We start from the raw sequence: 17,670 nt of genomic DNA on the forward strand, positions 1-17,670 counted from the left end.
TTTTTTAAAAGTTGATTATAAAAATAGATGTACATATTGTGCAGTTTAAGCATCCTCTTTAGAGCAACTACTGCAATCGAAACATACTGACATCAATTTCGTTCATTTCAGCTTTCTTTTGGAAAAAAATTTCCCGTTGGCACTCTATGATGAAGTTTTTAAATGGCGATGATATAACGCCCCCTCCGTTGTTAGTCAGTGAAACTACCAAATTCTTGGCTAACGAATAATCGCGCTGATTTAGGCTTAATAGTTGGACGAATTTGCTCCCCGTCCTGTTATTTTGTGCCAAGATCTGTGTAATGTAAACACCTTTGTAATTAACCATCGGACAATTATATGAGGCGTTTGCATTGGAGTTGATGTAATTTAGAGCAATGCTAATCCCATAAGGATCAGCATCGGTGAATATAGAACAGTTCGAGATCAAATTGGAGCAATCCTGTTCAAGTTTTTTCAGAAACAGCCTTGTCAAGAAATCAGGGAACCCCTTACCGGTAATCAATACAGTGTTTGCGTTCAACTTGTTATAATTGCTTACCAGTTTGGTGAACACAGCCTCCTTTTCCACAATTACGATATTGCAATGGCTCGTTGTCTCTAGTCTAATGACTGCTTCATCTTGAAAAAATGGAATCAAGCAGGGCTTGCCGGGAGAAACGGTCTGTTTCTCGACTTGGAACTCATCCTCACATTTTGTGATGCTGTCGTAAACATATATTGGGAACGGCGAATAGATCAGACCCTTCTGAGCGGGTATGATATTTAGCGATTTTCGTGGGGAAAGTTTAAAGTTAAACCTTATGACGTCCAGCCACTGTACTACATTTGCTTGTCTCTGGAACAGCTCTACATTGGAGTAGAAAATGTCCCTTATCGTAGTGTTTTGGCCTAGAGGCAATTTTTCCATAACGATCTTTAATAGGTTTAGAAGGATGGAGCATCTTTTCAATTTGAACTGGTGAGTAAACAGGTGCGGGCCAGTCAAGGGGAAGTCCAGTGTCGTGGAAACTTTGTTGCCACCGGAGTTGCCTTTTGTTTTGTTATCAAAAATTATTGAAATAGGCTGTTGGTGCTGCTCTAAGGAATTAGCCGCCAACGACAATATCTGTTTAATATGAGACAAAACCTCCGCATTTGAACCAGCACTACCATTTGAGTGTTCATTTGGGCTCAAATGGATGGACCGTGTTCGGGGAGTAAGAGCTTTGAGCAATTCTTGTCTTGTTCTATGTTTTTTCCTCAACCGTTGCAAAGCCATTCTCGCAGTGGGCCCTAGCTCTAATAATGGTGGGAAGGAGAAGAATATATAACCAAACAGCTAGGGTTTGCCTGGGTGCAATTGACTAAACTAGTTGAGTTATCCCTTGTGGTGGTTCTTGTAATTGATGTTGTTTATCCTATAAGTTTAATTTTAGTTCTGGTTTTAAGGGAACATTTCCAGTCCGGGCATTTAGAGATAAATAAAAGAGACATCAAAACATTAAAAAATTGCAATATATGACAAGAAAAGATAATGCATAAGGACAGAACGTATCGTATGTATTACGATTATAAATAAGTTATTTAACATGAGGGAATTTCTCTTCCAAGAATTTTAGTTTACTCTTGAAAGTGTCCGAATCGAAATAACAACCTTTCAACCATTTTTGGTTCGAACTTGTCAAAGAGTTGGCATGCAAAATTCTCCTGTTGTTAAATATGACACAGCAATTTTCGGGCAACTGCAATCTGAATTGATTGTTGAAGTCATTGATATGATTTTCGAAGACATTCAACCCTCTAATGAAGGATTTAAATAAAAATCTCTCTGTGAGCTTTGCTGGCGTAGTTATTAGATTCAGATCCGGATTGTTGTTCAAATCTGATGGTTTGTCGTAAATACCAAAAGTGAAAGGTGCTTGATATGGCGGAGAGTAGTTGATGCATTTGATTAAAGTCTCGTAATTGCTTAGCAAAGTGTTTTGTTCGTTACTGTCATAATGCTCGATCAAAGGTTTGGACTGGTAGTACCTTTTATCTCCATTTTCATAAATGTAATTTACGGGAACGATTTGCAAAGCTTCGTAGGCTTCAAAGTCTGACTCTCTAACGTTACGTGTAGCATAAAAGGCGTCCACGAAATAGTTCATGGGTCTAGTACTGGGATCTTCTCCCTGACTGGTGGGTAAGGACTGTAAGATTTGGAAACCTGGCACGTTTTCCAAAAACGGCAAATCCGTATGCAATGGCAGGTCTTTGTTGGCATAATGTGCGTTGACGCTCGTCGTCTGCGAGGCATTCACGTCAAACGTTCCTTCACCGTGGACGGTCGACCTTATGGGCCCGATCCTTTCACAGATCTTCTGGATGGTTAGACCTTCAGAGGAGGAAGAGGGCGTACCGGAGATGAAAGTGATACCGAATTTTTGAAGATTGACCAGCGTTTGGAAAAGCTTCGAGTCGTCCTTGGCGTCGATAAACTCATTGTAGTTTACAGATAGCAAGTCCTTGATGTTAGATTTCAAGATCTCCTTGTTCCATAGCTGCGACTGAAATCTAGATTCTTGCTTTCTTGTTGCCGGAGATACGAAACTGGAACCTTTATAATCAAGGAAGAATTGCAGGGGGAACTGATGAACGCCGCCATCTTGCCACTTCACGGCCAGAGATTTCCCGTCCTGGGAGATCTGGATGTCCTGTGGAGCAGTCAATTTCTCGTTATGGTAAAGTTCCCCCGTAGTGACCAAATTAGCACCGTGCGATGCATCCCTAAGAAAGACGTTGTTGAAGCAAACGGAAACTGGTTTGTCGGACTCCTCCATGGAGAAAGTGACCGTGGTCGAGTCTCTATTAAAAAACGTCTTGATGATCTGTCCTGCATTTGCTGTTGCGCCCACCGCGGACGCAGATGAGTATGTTCTTGGCGTAGTTGTTATCTTGGCAAGGATCCGAGATCCTCTGCCTAATTGTGATCTTAGCATGTTGTGTTTGTAGTTTTTTGTGTGGAATGTGTTCCTGGTGAGCTACTGTCGAGTATTACCCCTGATTATAGATCTGGAAAGGCTTCTTCTTATATAGATAGCGCATTTCCTCGAGGATCAGCCCCGGAAGTGTATTCCCGACCCCCTTACGGCTGGGCAAAGGTCCTTGCTGAGCCGTATTCCATGGAAGGGTCCGATGGCAATAATGCTCGAGGGGATGCGGATGTAAAACAGGGAGTGATACGAATACAATCGCGATTGCGATTGTGGTTACGATTATGACTATGTTTGTTTTTTATACACTATATTACTATTCCGTATAATATTATTACTAGTGGTGCTCCTGGCCTCGGGCCTCAACCTTGGTCTCGGCTACTCGCCACTTTTTGAGGTATCTTGGAAGGGTTTTATGCGGTTGTTATCGTTCTGTTGGCGTTGTCTGTACTGCTGCTGCTGGCGCAGGAAGCGTTCTCGGATCATTTCCTTCACCTCTCGTTTCTGCTTCACCCACTCTTCAGCCTTGCCCAGCGTGGAGTCGACCACGCCCATCACACTTCTGACCATTTCCAGCGACTCCTTCGCGAGGATTAGTACTTTCCCATTCGGGGTGACGGAAGAGGACGAGGACGACGCATCGTCCTGCGCTTCATCGTCGTCATTGCTGTCCCTTTCCTGCTCTTGCCGCTGCTGCCGCCCCACTTCTTGTTCCTGCCTGTGAGCGTAGTGGTACGAAGTGTCGTGCGGCAGTGACGTGCTATGGACGCTATCGAACCAGTTCGTGGGCAGGTTCAGTAAACTTTCTCGTACCTGGGACCTTGCGGGCTCGGGCAGCGAGTTGGCCGTAAACTTCGATATCAGCGAGTAAACCTTCTTGACGGTGCCGACCACTTCCATCTTCACCACGATAGACTGCTCGTTGGCGTGGACCTGCTCAGATGCGTCGAAGAACTCCTCGTCATCGTCGTCATCGGACGACGTCTCGTCTTCCCCCGCTCCAGCAGTCGCCACGAGGCTGCCGTCTTCGTTATGCATAGGGTGCGCCTGCTCCTTTTCTACGAGATCCTGCAAGCACGAAACTTTGTCGGACAGCTGCTTGTTGGCTAGTTTCAAAAGGTGCAGGCACGTAATGAGTCTCTTCTTGGACTCGATGGACATGTTCAGCTTGTACTCCTTCAGGTTGTCCTTCCCCTTGGCAAACGCCTGCGACAGCTTCTGTCTCTTGTTGGTGAAAAACTCCCGGTCGTTATAGTCGTAATCGTCGTGCTCGTCGTCGTCGTCGTCCAGCAGTCTCCCGATCGACTTCAGCGGTCTCTTGGTGGTGTTTATTTCGTCGTAGAACGTCACGACGTTGTTAATAATTTTGTTGCTGACGCGATCCAGTATATTCAGAGGCGTCGTCGACGATTCACTCGCCGATCTCCCCTCGTCACCTCGCGAGACGTCCTCTGGTCGCTGTGGTTTCTGCCTGCATGATTGTTTCAGTACTCCTAGTACTTCAGCCGCTTCTACTTCTTCCTCCGATAATCCTAAACGCTGACTTTCTGACATCAGTAACTGGTCTATTCACTAAAAACACAGTTCTGATACACACACTCTCTCCAGCACTGCACTACTCTGCCACGGTCTGATCTGGTCTGATCTGCCTTGCTCCTTCAATGCAAATCGTTGTTTTGCTTCAATTCCTGACATTAATCCCTCTCATTGAGTGCAGAAAAAATTAATAACGCCCGAATTTTTACCCGGTCGCATATGAAGATTATAAAGTGCTAACTATGGTGAAACCTCGGAAGTGCTATCTATGTATATGGGGTACGTGCGAGTGTCAGACGATGTATGCGTACTCGTCGTCGCTGATGGTCTTGTATCGGACCCAAGGGAACGACTGGTACTGCAGCTGTGGCTCTTCGACCTTCAGGTATTCGACTTTCAGCCCGCTGCATGTGCAATACGGGATCTCGAAATCGACGCTGACCAGCTTATCTCGAGGGGCGACATCGTGCGTGTGGGGGAGACGCTCTTCGTGTACCTGTTTGTACAGTTCCTCTAGCTTGGGTCCCGTGCGCAGGGGCGGCGGGTTCATAGAGGTTTTCAGTTCTTCTTGCATCCGGTCATATTCTTCCTGGTTGAACAGTGGGAACTCTGCCACCATGGATGCCAGAGCGCTGGCATTGTCCTCCTGTGGGGCAGTGCCAGTGTTGCGTTCACGGTGACCCTTCATAGTTTCTATTTCCCAGAGCAAGAAGTCGTCGCTCAGGTTGAACACGACTTTGCCTAAGTTGGCCTTGAACCGGATTTGCTTGCTCAGGTCTATCTTGTAGTCCTGAAAGACCTTCGTCAGCGGGATCTTGATGTTCAGCTTTGATGTGGAGTTGGTTGGTTTGAAATTGGTTTGAATTTTTGTTACAATTTGGATCTTGAATTTCTTCGGTTTGGGCTTGACCTCAAAAGCCTGTAGTTTTATCATCGGTGCATCCTTCACGTGTCTTTTCAGCTCATATTGGCAAAGGACAAACTCCCCATCCGGCGGTATGAATTCGATCTCCTTTGTATCGGTTGCTATCTGCGAACCAGAATCATCGCTGTCTTTTCCTTCTTCCTCAATGGTGTTTATGGAATCCAGTGAAACGCACTGGTGGAATTTAGAATTAGACATGAACTGGGGGTCCTTGTTCAAGAGCTTGTTGATGGATATTTTCAGTTTGGGCATTCCGGAAAGATAACATCTGCACACAATTTCACCATGGATTAGGTTCTTCCTGATTATTCCCTTCTCGAAATCCATCAGGTACTGGACCCGTTCTATAACGTCCAAAAAGAATTCGTTTTTGGAATAGTGGATCCCCTTTGTTCTCCATGAGATGGGCATTATGATCGTTTTCGCGATGTCTCCATTAATATAGAGGTCATTGCCATCATTGGGCAGCTCGTCATCCGGAGAGTTTCTTCCAGTATTGCTCTTGCTTCTCAAAGTCTCTTTGACCGTTTCCACCACATTGTTTCCCTTATTTTCTTTATTGTTCACCATTATGCTTTTTATTTTGCTTTTGCCCACGTTCTTTCCTTTGCCGTTCTTCTTCTTCTTCTTCTTCTTATTCTTCTTCTTGTTCCTTTTCTTACTGTCACTGTACTCGCTGCTACTGTCACTGTCACTGCTTTCGTCATCAGAACTCCATTCGTCACTATCTATCGGCACTTTTGGCAGGTTGACTTTCACACGAATATAGTCCTTGATAATACTTGGGTCTGTCACTTGGACAATACCGAAATCTATACACTCATCCACTAATTCCAAGACGAGTAAGACGTTGTCCAGTATGATGTTCTTGCTCAAAACATTAATCTCGAAATACTTTTTCAAAAGATGATAGAATTGCTCTAGAAAGGTTAGGATACTCATCAAATCTATGTTCGGTTTGTCTGTGGCATGTATCACTGATATGAAATGCAAGAAATCTCTCTTCAAATGTATAAAGAACCAGCCGTTCTGCGAAAGAATTGGAGGCGAACCGCGATGATAACATTGCTTAAAGCTGGAAAGAATCGACGACAGGTTCGGTATTGCCCTGATATTCTTGGACACCAGCGGTTCTAGATCTTCATCCAGAATAAACAGGCTCGACGACATGCTCCTCCTTCCCGATTCTCCTTTACTGATTTAATGCCTTTGTTTGCTTTTTGCTAGGCTTTTCAATTTTCCAATTTGGAATTTAAACCCTTCCAGGTTATGAAACGGTGCATTCAAGTTAGCTACACAAGACAAAACAACACCCCTCGCCAAAAAGAGCAAAAGCAATGCATAATAAGATCATTAGGGTTGCATCCAGTGCGCTGACAGGAGGCAAGCTACTCGAGAAACTAAAGACCTTGACCCACTGGGAAGCACAGTGGGATCCTCACAGGACTAAGTGTCTAGGGATAACAAGAGAAGTGACTTTCAAGGACTACGAGACCACCTGGGCATTCCTGACCCGCGTGTCCATGAGATCTCATCTTTGGGGCCATCATCCCCTGATCCACACCAGCTACACCTGGGTAAAGCTTGAGCTTCGTACGCATGACGCAGATCCGCTGGACCCAGACGGGGCCCAACTCAGCGATATAGACGCCCGAATGGCCAGGAGAATAGACTCCTATATCGACGAAATGATCCGCTGAGTTATTCTCTTCTCTTTTTATTTTCCCCTATTTGCTACTGAAACCACTACTAAATAGCTCTACCTTTCTCGCATTACCAATGAAAAAATCGGAATATTGGAAAAAAAGGTATCGAAAATTCTATTATATTGAGTAAATTAAGCGTTGGTAAACAGGCATAGGATAATGGCAAACCGAAATATGTGTGAACCGTGGCTGCTGCTAGTATGGCTGTTGCTGATCTGTAACGTGGTTCGGGGGAATCAAGAAACCATAAGCCAAAAGGATCACGAGGTCTGTTCAGGGATGTATTCCAAGGAGGATTACAACGGGAAAGTGGACCCCTTTATATCTTTTACTTTGAATGAACTGTCACTCGATGGTGAAGACGATAACGATGAAGGAATCAGCGTGGCTGTATTTGATTTTCAGGACTATGAGCACATTGGTGTGCAGTTACCTAATGGGGGCATTCAGTACATTTGCGATGACTACGCATTAGATTTGGGTCTGTGCGATGCTTCATCCAAGGGGCAATTCATCATTCAAAAGACGGCCATCGACCCGCTAACTGATAAGGAACACAAATTAACCAGTCCAATATTGACGTTCACTCAACAAGAATTGGGCATGCACGACAAGACGTACTCGATCAATAAAACCGGTTATTATTGTGTAACTACGTCGTCTTTCGCCTCTTCCAAATCGAAGTTAAAGGCCACGGTAAATTTCAGAAACGCTTATGGTCAGCTGAATGCTTCAGAAGCATACAAGCTGCCCATTTATGCCTTTTTAGCTATTGCTTATGCTGTATGCACGCTAATATACGCTTGGTTATGTTGGAGACATAGACATGAATTGCTACCTCTACAAAAATACATTTTAGTTTTCTTTGTTTTCTTAACAGCTGATACCATTTTCGTTTGGACGTATTATATAATTGAGAATCAAAAGGGAAACTCTAGCGTAGCCCTTCATATCTACATGATTTTCATATCGATATTCAGTGCCGGTAAGATGACTTTCACATTTCTCCTTGCTTTGTTGATATCCTTTGGCTACGGTATAGTGTATCCAAAATTAGATCGTACATTACTGAGAAGATGCCAGATGTTTGCTGCGTTTACGTTTGCCGTATGCATTGCATTCCTACTCCAAAAATATTCGCAAAATCCCGAGTCTTTGTCTAATTTGATTTTGATTACTGCTATTCCCCTGGTGGTATGTTTGTTTGCATTTTATTATTTGACTCTCTCTTCAATGAGCAAAACGATGGCTTATTTGAAGGAACAAAATCAAGTGGTCAAATTAAACATGTACAGAAAATTGATCACTTTGTGTTATATTTCTTTGTTTATACTATTCTTAGGCTTACTCGTCTCCACTTTCGCCTATGTTGGGATGGACACCGTTGACATGATTGAACAATATTGGAAAACAGAATTCTTGGTCACAGATATTTGGCCCACTTTTGTTTATTTCTTGGTCTTTGCCGTTTTCGCATTCTTTTGGAGACCTACCAGTACATCCTATTTGTTAGCATGTTCGCATCAACTACCAACCGATATGGAAAATGTATCCGAATTTGATCTTGATGATATTAACTCTTTGTCCAATGAAGGGCTGTCTGATAGAAGGTCACACGATGAGCAGGATCACAGTATGGATATTGATTTAGCATCCGATTTCGAAGATGAACCAAATGCACATGCAAACACAAACGCTGATCAAGATATTTTTTTCGACATCGATTATAGCAAGGATACGAAAAAAGATCTTGGACGCAATACATAAGTGAGCCATTTATAAAATTTAATGAGATTAGTTTGTTCTTTTTTTTTCTATACATGTGTACTGAAAGACCAGTTATAATTAGAGCTATATTAGTATGTGAATATTGTCAAAAAAAAGGTAATATTCGGTCTGTAAAAATTAAATGATTTCGTCAACCTGTCCGAATTGAGACGATTGTGTATGCAGTCTTGCGCTGATTTGGCTTGTTACTACATGCAGATCTTGTGGATTAGAATTTTGCCATTCCCTTAGTTTATAGGTTTGGCCAGATAAATCCCAGTATACCCCACGCAATGTTGTGTATATACCATGTCTGCCTTCCCAGAGTGGATAAATACAAACGGCAAATGCACTACAGAAAAGCCAGATAATCATTACCACGACCCAACCGGTAAAGAATTTTTTACTGAAGATATACTTGGAACCATACATGGGCATGGGCCAAACCACTAAAAATGCCAAGGCAAAAAATACACACAGGAAGTAGGCAATTTTTAAACCACGGGCTAGTTCCTTTTGTTCTTCGTCTAATTCTTCTTGTAACTCGGTTCCACTTTCTTGCATAATGGCATTACTTATCACGACACCGAGGTTGAGGTCATTCAATTTTTCATTATTTACTCTAACATCATTTTTTTCATTCTCTGCAGAAGTCAGGGAATTTGTTTCTTCTTCTTGACCCTTAGCATTAAGCTCACCGTCATAAATCTGAATATCGGGATCAGCTTGAGCCAATTCTTCAGATTCATCTACTCTGGTAATCTCCTTCAATTTTTCCCAGTCGAAATTTTGCGGTTTAAAGAAATAAGTCAAAATAGGAATAAAGATAGCTGGTGACAATAAAGCTACCAAATTACCTGTTAGCATTGGATAATCCATGAATGTTGTGTCCACAGTTAGTTCATGGTAAAGTGACTTGGTGCAAACCAACCATGACATTATAGCCAAAGCTGTGCCTAAAATTGGGGACACCACAGCGGCAACTACATTCATGTCTTTAGAGCACAAAGTCAAAACCACAGGCAACACTGCACTACTAATAATTATACCCATCATTTCATAAATATAGCCCATGGAAATACCACCATAGTACAGTCCGACAGAAAATCCACTCATGGCAAGACCAAAAAAGATACAGGCACAGTGCGAGGTGTAAATCAGTTTCTTACCGCTTGCACGAGGATCGATATATTCTCTATAGATATCGTAAGTGAAAACAGATGACACGGCAATCAATTCAGCAGACATGGCAGACGTGACGGCCATGAAGATCATCAGCAGCGATGCCACTGCACCTCCTTTACCCATGATGGCAATTGCGGCAGCTGGCAAAACCAACCCAGAATTTGCCTGGAACGAAGTTAGTGGATCAGGATATGTGGGGAAATTTGGAGAGGTCTCCACTGCAATGCATGCTAAACCCATGGTCAATGAAATAAGAGAAGGCACAGCAAACCATGCTAACCCACCCATGGCGTAAGCTTTCAAACTTGCTGCAGGACTAGCAGAAATGGCTTTATTCCAATAACCGTTATCAAGGAAAACGGTACCGAAATTCCCGATCAGATTAATGATCAATAAAATACCGGCGGATTTAGATGTCATAGTCATATACTCACCTTCAAAGTTACCGTCGACTGGGTGTCTCTTAGCAGCCTCACGAACTAAGTCATAAACTTTGCCCGGCGAACCTAAAATATCACTAGTGGCATAAACTTTAAATGCAAATACGAGAACAATGATGATGATGACACAAGTGTGCAAATAGTCGGTTAGAAAAGTTGCCTTGATACCACCAAACAGAGTATAAACGACAACACCGACGGGTAGTAAGAAACAAGATGCAATGGTGTTCATCCCGGTCAAGTCACTGAAAACAGCGGACCCTGAAGTTAAAAGCATAGAAGTGACCAAAATGTTGGTTGCAATGGCGTAAAACAGATAGCAACTATGACCAATCTTACCATATCTTTTTCTCACTAATTCCAAGTATGTGTGCGCATTGGGAGCCATTTGCTTGGTCTTAATAGCCAAGATGGCGAACGCAATAATTTGGAAACAAGCACCGGCGGCATATGCGTACCCACCAAATATACCATCTGCGTATTCCTTTGTGGATGAAGTCAACAACGTAGAGCACCAAATCCAACTGGAAACCACAGCCGCCGCCACTAAACCGGTCTTTACCGATCTACCGGCAGTGGTAAATTCTTCAGCAGTAATAATTTCTTTTTGATAACGTCTAAGCATATAGGTTATTAACACCATCATTCCTGCGAAAACAGCCCCTAGGCCTAGTACAATAGCATACCCCGCACCTTGAGGCAGTGGAGGTTTAAATTCACCCATATTATTATAATAGTATGCTCTTGTTTGCTTTTTTTTTTTTAGCTATTGGCTCTACGTAGACCAAATTAATTACGAAGACAAGAGGAACCGCTGATGAGAATAAGGGACATTGCTATACTACTGCTTTCTTTTTATACTTGGTGACTAAGAGGTCGCCCTCTTGCAACACGAACAAATAAGATAGCCTTGGCCTGTTTTCTGAAGCCGGCTGTACCATGTAAAGTACAAACATTATGTTGCATAACTTCCCACCCACAATCAACTCCGTTCGTTTTCTGTTCTGACCGAAGCTTAATGTGTTCTTTCTCGAACGATATTGTATTCTTTCGGCTATCATGAATTCTCGATAAGATAAGATAGCGCCAAATCTGCGCCGTCCCATCGCAACAAACCGAAAAAAAGTGCGGTTACTAAAGGAAACATTGAGACTGACTGCCATCTTAATAGATAAAGGCCTATAGATAAAACCCATCGGGATATTGTGATTTGAGTCAGCCATATCATAAAAAAAGTACAGGGGTGACTACTACTTCCTTACTTTCACACCTCCGCAAAAACACCTTTTATTGGCCAATACTCACCAAATGGTCACACCATCATGCGTGTCGACGATAACGAGCACCAAATACGCAGAATATACGTCGCGAGCAAATTCTTGGCGTCCCTAACACTAAGAACGTTTAACTTGTAGAGAACCCCACATATTTCACTTTCATAAAATAGCCGCCTAGCCTCTTTTTATCCGTATACCGTTTCACAAGAAACTCCTAAAGGCAAAAAAGGCACGAAGACCAAGTCGCTGCGACGCTTGTGTAGCACCTACCAATTTCTCCTTCTAACGTCCTTTATCGGTTTCTATGTTTTGTTATTATCTGTGAAATAGAAAGTTTTTAGAAGAGTTTTTGGATTTACCCTTTTATCCTAACCTTTTCTCAAGAAAAAAAACAATCCAAGACCGCCTTTTGAAATCCGTACATTATTTACACTCGTACATTTTTAAAAGGATTTTCATTTTTCATAGAAAAGCTCGTCGGGTAATACAGCCCAGAATTGTTTTTTTTCAAAAAATTCTGGGTTGGACGCATTTTCGGCTCATCCTGACAGAAAGAGTAATAGGTAATATTGGTTTGAAAGTCATACTAAAGATGAGCTTGTGCATATAAGATTTTTGTTTGTAATTAGAGAGTTCAAGAAAAGGCAAGTAAAATAAACAAAAAGGTATATATAAAATGTCTGACTTTCAAAAGGAAAAGGTTGAAGAACAAGAACAACAACAACAAATCATCAAGATTAGAATCACTTTGACTTCTACCAAGGTTAAGCAATTGGAAAATGTTTCTTCTAACATCGTCAAGAACGCTGAACAACACAACTTGGTCAAGAAGGGTCCAGTCAGATTACCAACTAAGGTTTTGAAGATCTCTACCAGAAAGACTCCAAATGGTGAAGGTTCTAAGACTTGGGAAACTTACGAAATGAGAATCCACAAGAGATACATCGACTTGGAAGCTCCAGTTCAAATCGTTAAGAGAATCACCCAAATCACCATTGAACCTGGTGTGGATGTCGAAGTTGTTGTCGCTTCCAACTAAGTTGATTACAGCTAGAGATTTTTTCTCTGTCTTCTTCTTTTTTCCCGCTCAATAACAAATCATAATTCTTTTTACGAATTAATTGTCTCTTTTTGGTTTCTATATGGTTACACTTTTGGAATTAACCCACTCTAGGTAAACACAGTTCCTCGATATACCTCTGTCTTACTATCAGTGGTTAAACCTTATGCAAATATATGTATATATGTCCATATTTATATGTATCTCATACTTTCTGTTGATTCTTGTGCAATCATAGAAAAAAATAAAAAGTACTCTTATTCACTATATTTACAAGCTTTAGTTTACAAAATTTCTATCTCGTCTTACCACCGGCGGCTTTGAAGAAGGCAACATCGTTATCCTGCATGATATATTGCTTCCCCGCACGTTTGACCAAGCCTTTCGATTTCAGTAAAGATTCGTTTAATGGTGGCTCCATCGTCTTCAAATCATCATATTTTATCACATCAGCATTGATAAACGTATCACGCAAATCACTGTGGATAACGCCTGCTGCCTCCTGAGCAGTGGTCCCCTCTCTAATGTTCCATTGATGGACTTCTTGTGGGCCACATGTGAAAAAACTAATCAAATTCAACAAATTTCTCATTTCTAGAATTATTCGTGGTATTGCAGACACTAGTTGTTCATCAGAGATGCTCGTATCTTGCCTGATTTTGTCAAAGTATTCTGATAGCGTGTCTTTACATTCAATTAATTGCGATTCAAATTCTGCACTGAAAAGAACCAGTTTGTCACCAGGCGAAAATTCGTTAACCCATTTCAAAATATCTTTGACAAATTTATTTTCTTTCCTAAGATAATCTTGAGGTGATACGTTTAACAAAATCAACGTTGGTTTGGACGTTAGAAAATTATGTTTATTTAGAATTTTGACCTCGTCCAGGTTCCAATGGTCCTTAAAATGTCGGATTTTCTTACCATTAAATAAATGCTCTTCTAATGCATCCAATAATTCCGTCTCCACTTTCATTTCTTGGTATTCTTTAGAATTCTTTGAAACCATTCGCATCTTCTTACTGAGCCTTTCCCTGATATTTTCCAAAAATTCCAAATCTTTCAAGATCAGCTCATCTTGTACAACTGATAAATCTCTGACCGGGTCTACATTGCCTTCTATATGTGTAATATCTTCCTTTAAAAACCCTCTTACCACTTGAAATATCCCATCTACATGTCTAATATCATTTAAAAACTTGTTTCCCAAACCATGGCCTTGGGAGGCACCTCTAGTGAGTCCGGCAATGTCATATATTGTCAAAGTTCCGGGCACGATTTTTGCACTCTGATATATTCTCAATAAATCAGATAATGGCGTGCTAGGTATGTTAACTTTTGCACATTCTGGGTCAATAGTGGCGAATGGATAATTAGCTGGATTACCCAATTTYGAGTTTGTTATTGCTTGGAAAAATGTGGATTTACCAACGTTTGCAAGGCCAACTATCCCAGAAGTTGGATTATTCGACACCCTTCCAAGTAAGAATCTTCCTCCACCGATGTTCATCTAAACTATTACAACTCGCCTATTCCTTTCCTATTTATATGCCTTAAACTATACAATTAAATACATGCGTTCAGTTTATACACAAGCATATCTCATTAGATACGATTACAAAAATCACGAATCATGCAATGAATTGTAATGCTCACCTAATGAATAACTGTGTTTATAATAGACAAGCTTTAACTCAGCGTTTTTACCGTCCTCATTATAAACTTGAACAGATCTACCACTCATTAAAATACTAATCGGACAATCAAAAACGTGGGATAGAGCTAAGATCTCAATTTCTCCACCCCATTGAGCTGTATGCTCCATCTCTTTAGTATATTCATCGATATCTTTCATTTGCATGCTTTCCTCATCGAACAAATAAGGAACGAAATCGTCCCTATGTTCCTGTACATAATTACAGCTCAGCGATCTTAGTTTTCTGACATTCAAGTCTGAATCTAGCTCTTTTGGATCATGGCGAAGTTTTAACTGATCTAATATCGAGGCAAATAGACAGTGGCCGTCAGGTTGTATATCGAACTGCTTCAGTTTTTTCACCTCGCATAATTGGTCTATAGATTCTTGTTCCATTTTTTTAAAATCAGGTTGTTGCGAAGCTTCCAAAGCTGCTTCTTCTTTCATTTTCGCAATTGCTGCGTCCCTCTTTGCCAATTTTTCCTTTTGTCTATTACGACGTTTCTTTGGTTGATCTTGTTGGCCGGGAATATCCTGTTGGCTGTGTTCTTCCTCTTGTGATATGGATAGTTGCTCCAATAGTTTCTCTGGAGTCACTTCATCTTCTTCTTCAGGACCGGAAGCTTGGTTATTAACGATCTTCCAATTTTTGATTTCATTTTCCTGTTTAATCTTCAAATTGTCTTGAAGATCTAAACATTTCGAGTTAACTTCCTTTCTTTTAGATTTAGTAGCCTGTTTTTTCATACCGGTTATTTTATTCTGTAAATCTTTGTTTTCCTTTCTATGTCTCGCCAGGATTTCTTCCATAGTTTTAGGGGCCTCTGATACTTCTATACTACTCATTTCTAATACCCTGTGCACGCCTATTGGGTTAATTTATTGGTCTTTACCTGTATATGTACATTATTGCTCTTCTAGATGATCAAATGTGAAAAAAACCGAGATCTGAAGAAAAGAAAACTTCGCGACGCATAATATCAATACTTTTGACAGAGCGGCTTATTTAACAGAGGTGTTATACTATTGACACACAAACATTGTAGCAAGAGCTCAATGCGCCATCACCTTTGTGTAGCCCTCTGATTTAAAAATGACTGGAGATTTCGGATTTTTTTTTTGGTATACAAGACTAAATTAATTACGTTACTCAACAAGCTCTTGTCGCAAAAAAAATTATCGAAAAGAAGAACTAACCGTGGGTTGATTTCCGAAAAAGGCCGAAAGGGAAAGCTTGGATATAATCTTAAGACTAGTAGTATAAAATTTTATGTATTTTAGTAAAGGGTTTGCGTAGCCGCCCGAACCCGATTACCTTTGTTTTCGTAGTGGCCATGTTTTTGTGAGACATTATTGATGTTTAAGATGATACAAGATGCTCTGAAAGGGAAACACGCCTCAACTAATTCACTAGAGCATAATCGGGACTAATGACAGTTTTTTCAAGTATAAATGAATTTGAGTACAACGGTACTTTCGAAGGAATAAGGAAAGATGTCATTGTGTCGCAAATGATAAAGGCCTTGCAGAAACGATTCCCTTCGATATGCGATAAAAATTATGAGTTAAGTTTGTTTTTGCCCATTTTTCAGAGATACATCTTAGAAAATTCTTCAATCACCCACGAACTAGACTCTGAAAGAATTCGACTGCTCAATATAACAGAATTTACCGAGTTTGAGGATATCCAAGACAATGATGCATTAGATGATGCCCTTTTAACGAAATTAGCAACTGTAAAATTAAACGACAAAGTAGATTCAGTAATTGGAAAACAAAGTCCTTTGTTCGAGGTAAAAAATGGTAAGTGTTCTTTAGATATAATATTACAACAAATACAAAATTTGAATATATTGTTTAATTGCGACGTTCCACTTATATTCATAACAACCCCCGAAACAGAATCACAAATCTCTGATTTCCTAAAGGAAAGCTATCCATGTAACAAAGTTGAATGGAAAACTTTAGTGCACTCAAGTTTTCCAGCAATTGATAAAGATACGTTGCTGCCTGCCGTATTCCAAATGAATGTTTGCGAAGACGACCTCTGGTACCCTTGTGGGAGTGGGAACCTAATCGACACTTTATACTTTTCAGGAGAGTTAGATAACTTAATTGTTCAAGGGAAAGAGGTTTTGTTCGTTTCAAATATGGAAAATTTAGGCGCTACTGTAGATTTGAACATATTAAGTTATATGATAACAAACGATATTAACTACCTTGTTGAAGTGGTTGACAGAACTGCCAACGATTCGAATACGGGGGTACTAGCCACCTATGAAAGCACACTACGGTTAGTGGACTACAAGTATCTGTCCCGTGAAAGTGCAAGAAAGTGCAGAACTGTTAACACTAACAACATTTGGATTAATTTGCGAAAATTGAAGAATCTAATAGAGTCTGATAGTCTAAATTTGCCGATTTGTTCAAGTGCAACTAAGACAGTAATAAGTAACAGTCAATTCATGGAGACTTTGCACTTGCAAACACATTTGGGAGATTGTATCGGCTTCTTTTCAAATAGCCAAGTTATCAAAGTACCAAGAAACAGATTTTTACCGCTAGCAACATGCGAGGACTTATTCCTATTGAAATCTAATTTATACGATCTCGATACGAGCGGGATTCTCAGTCTCTATCCTTTAAGATTCGAATTACTGCCATCAATCAAACTAGGCGACGAATTTGACAATTATGGAACCTTTAAGATAGGAATACCAGATATTCCTAATATTTTGGAACTGGACCATTTAACTGTAACAGGGAATGTTTTCTTCGGTCGTAAAATAATTCTGAGAGGGACCGTCATTATCATTTGTGATGAAGACGATGTAATCACCATTCCTGATGGCTCTATTTTAGAGAATGTAATAGTAAGAAACAAATCTCAGCTGGAGGATATTGGCCAATTCTGAAAAATAAAAAGGAGTTTCAAAATGTAATGCATAAGTAACTTTTTTTTTACCACCTAAGAATGACCAAATTTCATTCATAGTAAGAAAAAGTATTGGTACACATTGCAACGGCGGGACTACAACTGCAAGTGAGGAAGAAAGTATACAAATCATATACGTAGGTATTTATGGACTATTGAAAGGTATCCACCGTTTTTTTTGTGGTT

At 40.7% G+C, this 17,670-nt stretch overlaps 11 protein-coding genes across 11 annotated transcripts; 4 read left to right on the forward strand and 7 right to left on the reverse strand.

Annotated features, from left to right (window-relative positions):
• Positions 1-67: 67 nt before the first annotated feature.
• SPO11 (DNA topoisomerase (ATP-hydrolyzing)) lies at positions 68-1,261 on the reverse strand (the record flags this gene model as incomplete). The annotated part of the gene is made up of 1 exon (XM_018367834.1): positions 68-1,261. The coding sequence occupies one exon, from the start codon at positions 1,259-1,261 to the stop codon at positions 68-70; it is 1,194 nt and encodes a 397-aa protein (XP_018219216.1).
• A 301-nt stretch (positions 1,262-1,562) lies between these two features.
• On the reverse strand, positions 1,563-2,963 carry AIM17 (Aim17p; the record flags this gene model as incomplete). The annotated part of the gene is made up of 1 exon (XM_018367835.1): positions 1,563-2,963. The coding sequence occupies one exon, from the start codon at positions 2,961-2,963 to the stop codon at positions 1,563-1,565; it is 1,401 nt and encodes a 466-aa protein (XP_018219217.1).
• Positions 2,964-3,335: 372 nt separating this feature from the next.
• On the reverse strand, positions 3,336-4,511 carry OPI1 (transcriptional regulator OPI1; the record flags this gene model as incomplete). The annotated part of the gene is made up of 1 exon (XM_018367836.1): positions 3,336-4,511. The coding sequence occupies one exon, from the start codon at positions 4,509-4,511 to the stop codon at positions 3,336-3,338; it is 1,176 nt and encodes a 391-aa protein (XP_018219218.1).
• A 274-nt stretch (positions 4,512-4,785) lies between these two features.
• Positions 4,786-6,588, reverse strand: APM2 (Apm2p; the record flags this gene model as incomplete). The annotated part of the gene is made up of 1 exon (XM_018367837.1): positions 4,786-6,588. One exon carries the CDS (start codon positions 6,586-6,588, stop codon positions 4,786-4,788), a length of 1,803 nt encoding a protein of 600 aa, XP_018219219.1.
• A 167-nt stretch (positions 6,589-6,755) lies between these two features.
• On the forward strand, positions 6,756-7,118 carry MCO14 (4a-hydroxytetrahydrobiopterin dehydratase; the record flags this gene model as incomplete). The annotated part of the gene is made up of 1 exon (XM_018367838.1): positions 6,756-7,118. One exon carries the CDS (start codon positions 6,756-6,758, stop codon positions 7,116-7,118), a length of 363 nt encoding a protein of 120 aa, XP_018219220.1.
• Positions 7,119-7,283: 165 nt separating this feature from the next.
• DI49_4831 (uncharacterized protein) lies at positions 7,284-8,891 on the forward strand (the record flags this gene model as incomplete). The annotated part of the gene is made up of 1 exon (XM_018367839.1): positions 7,284-8,891. One exon carries the CDS (start codon positions 7,284-7,286, stop codon positions 8,889-8,891), a length of 1,608 nt encoding a protein of 535 aa, XP_018219221.1.
• Positions 8,892-9,029: 138 nt separating this feature from the next.
• On the reverse strand, positions 9,030-11,240 carry DUR3 (Dur3p; the record flags this gene model as incomplete). Its single annotated transcript, XM_018367840.1, has 1 exon — positions 9,030-11,240. One exon carries the CDS (start codon positions 11,238-11,240, stop codon positions 9,030-9,032), a length of 2,211 nt encoding a protein of 736 aa, XP_018219222.1.
• A 1,229-nt stretch (positions 11,241-12,469) lies between these two features.
• Positions 12,470-12,832, forward strand: RPS20 (40S ribosomal protein uS10; the record flags this gene model as incomplete). The annotated part of the gene is made up of 1 exon (XM_018367841.1): positions 12,470-12,832. The coding sequence occupies one exon, from the start codon at positions 12,470-12,472 to the stop codon at positions 12,830-12,832; it is 363 nt and encodes a 120-aa protein (XP_018219223.1).
• A 316-nt stretch (positions 12,833-13,148) lies between these two features.
• Positions 13,149-14,363, reverse strand: YLF2 (Ylf2p; the record flags this gene model as incomplete). The annotated part of the gene is made up of 1 exon (XM_018367842.1): positions 13,149-14,363. One exon carries the CDS (start codon positions 14,361-14,363, stop codon positions 13,149-13,151), a length of 1,215 nt encoding a protein of 404 aa, XP_018219224.1.
• A 114-nt stretch (positions 14,364-14,477) lies between these two features.
• Positions 14,478-15,395, reverse strand: OTU2 (deubiquitinase OTU2; the record flags this gene model as incomplete). The annotated part of the gene is made up of 1 exon (XM_018367843.1): positions 14,478-15,395. The coding sequence occupies one exon, from the start codon at positions 15,393-15,395 to the stop codon at positions 14,478-14,480; it is 918 nt and encodes a 305-aa protein (XP_018219225.1).
• Positions 15,396-15,979: 584 nt separating this feature from the next.
• Positions 15,980-17,464, forward strand: DI49_4836 (UTP--glucose-1-phosphate uridylyltransferase; the record flags this gene model as incomplete). Its single annotated transcript, XM_018367844.1, has 1 exon — positions 15,980-17,464. One exon carries the CDS (start codon positions 15,980-15,982, stop codon positions 17,462-17,464), a length of 1,485 nt encoding a protein of 494 aa, XP_018219226.1.
• Positions 17,465-17,670: the final 206 nt, after the last annotated feature.

Source organism: Saccharomyces eubayanus, chromosome VIII, assembly GCF_001298625.1.
Source record: "Saccharomyces eubayanus strain FM1318 chromosome VIII, whole genome shotgun sequence".
Taxonomy (NCBI): domain Eukaryota; kingdom Fungi; phylum Ascomycota; class Saccharomycetes; order Saccharomycetales; family Saccharomycetaceae; genus Saccharomyces; species Saccharomyces eubayanus.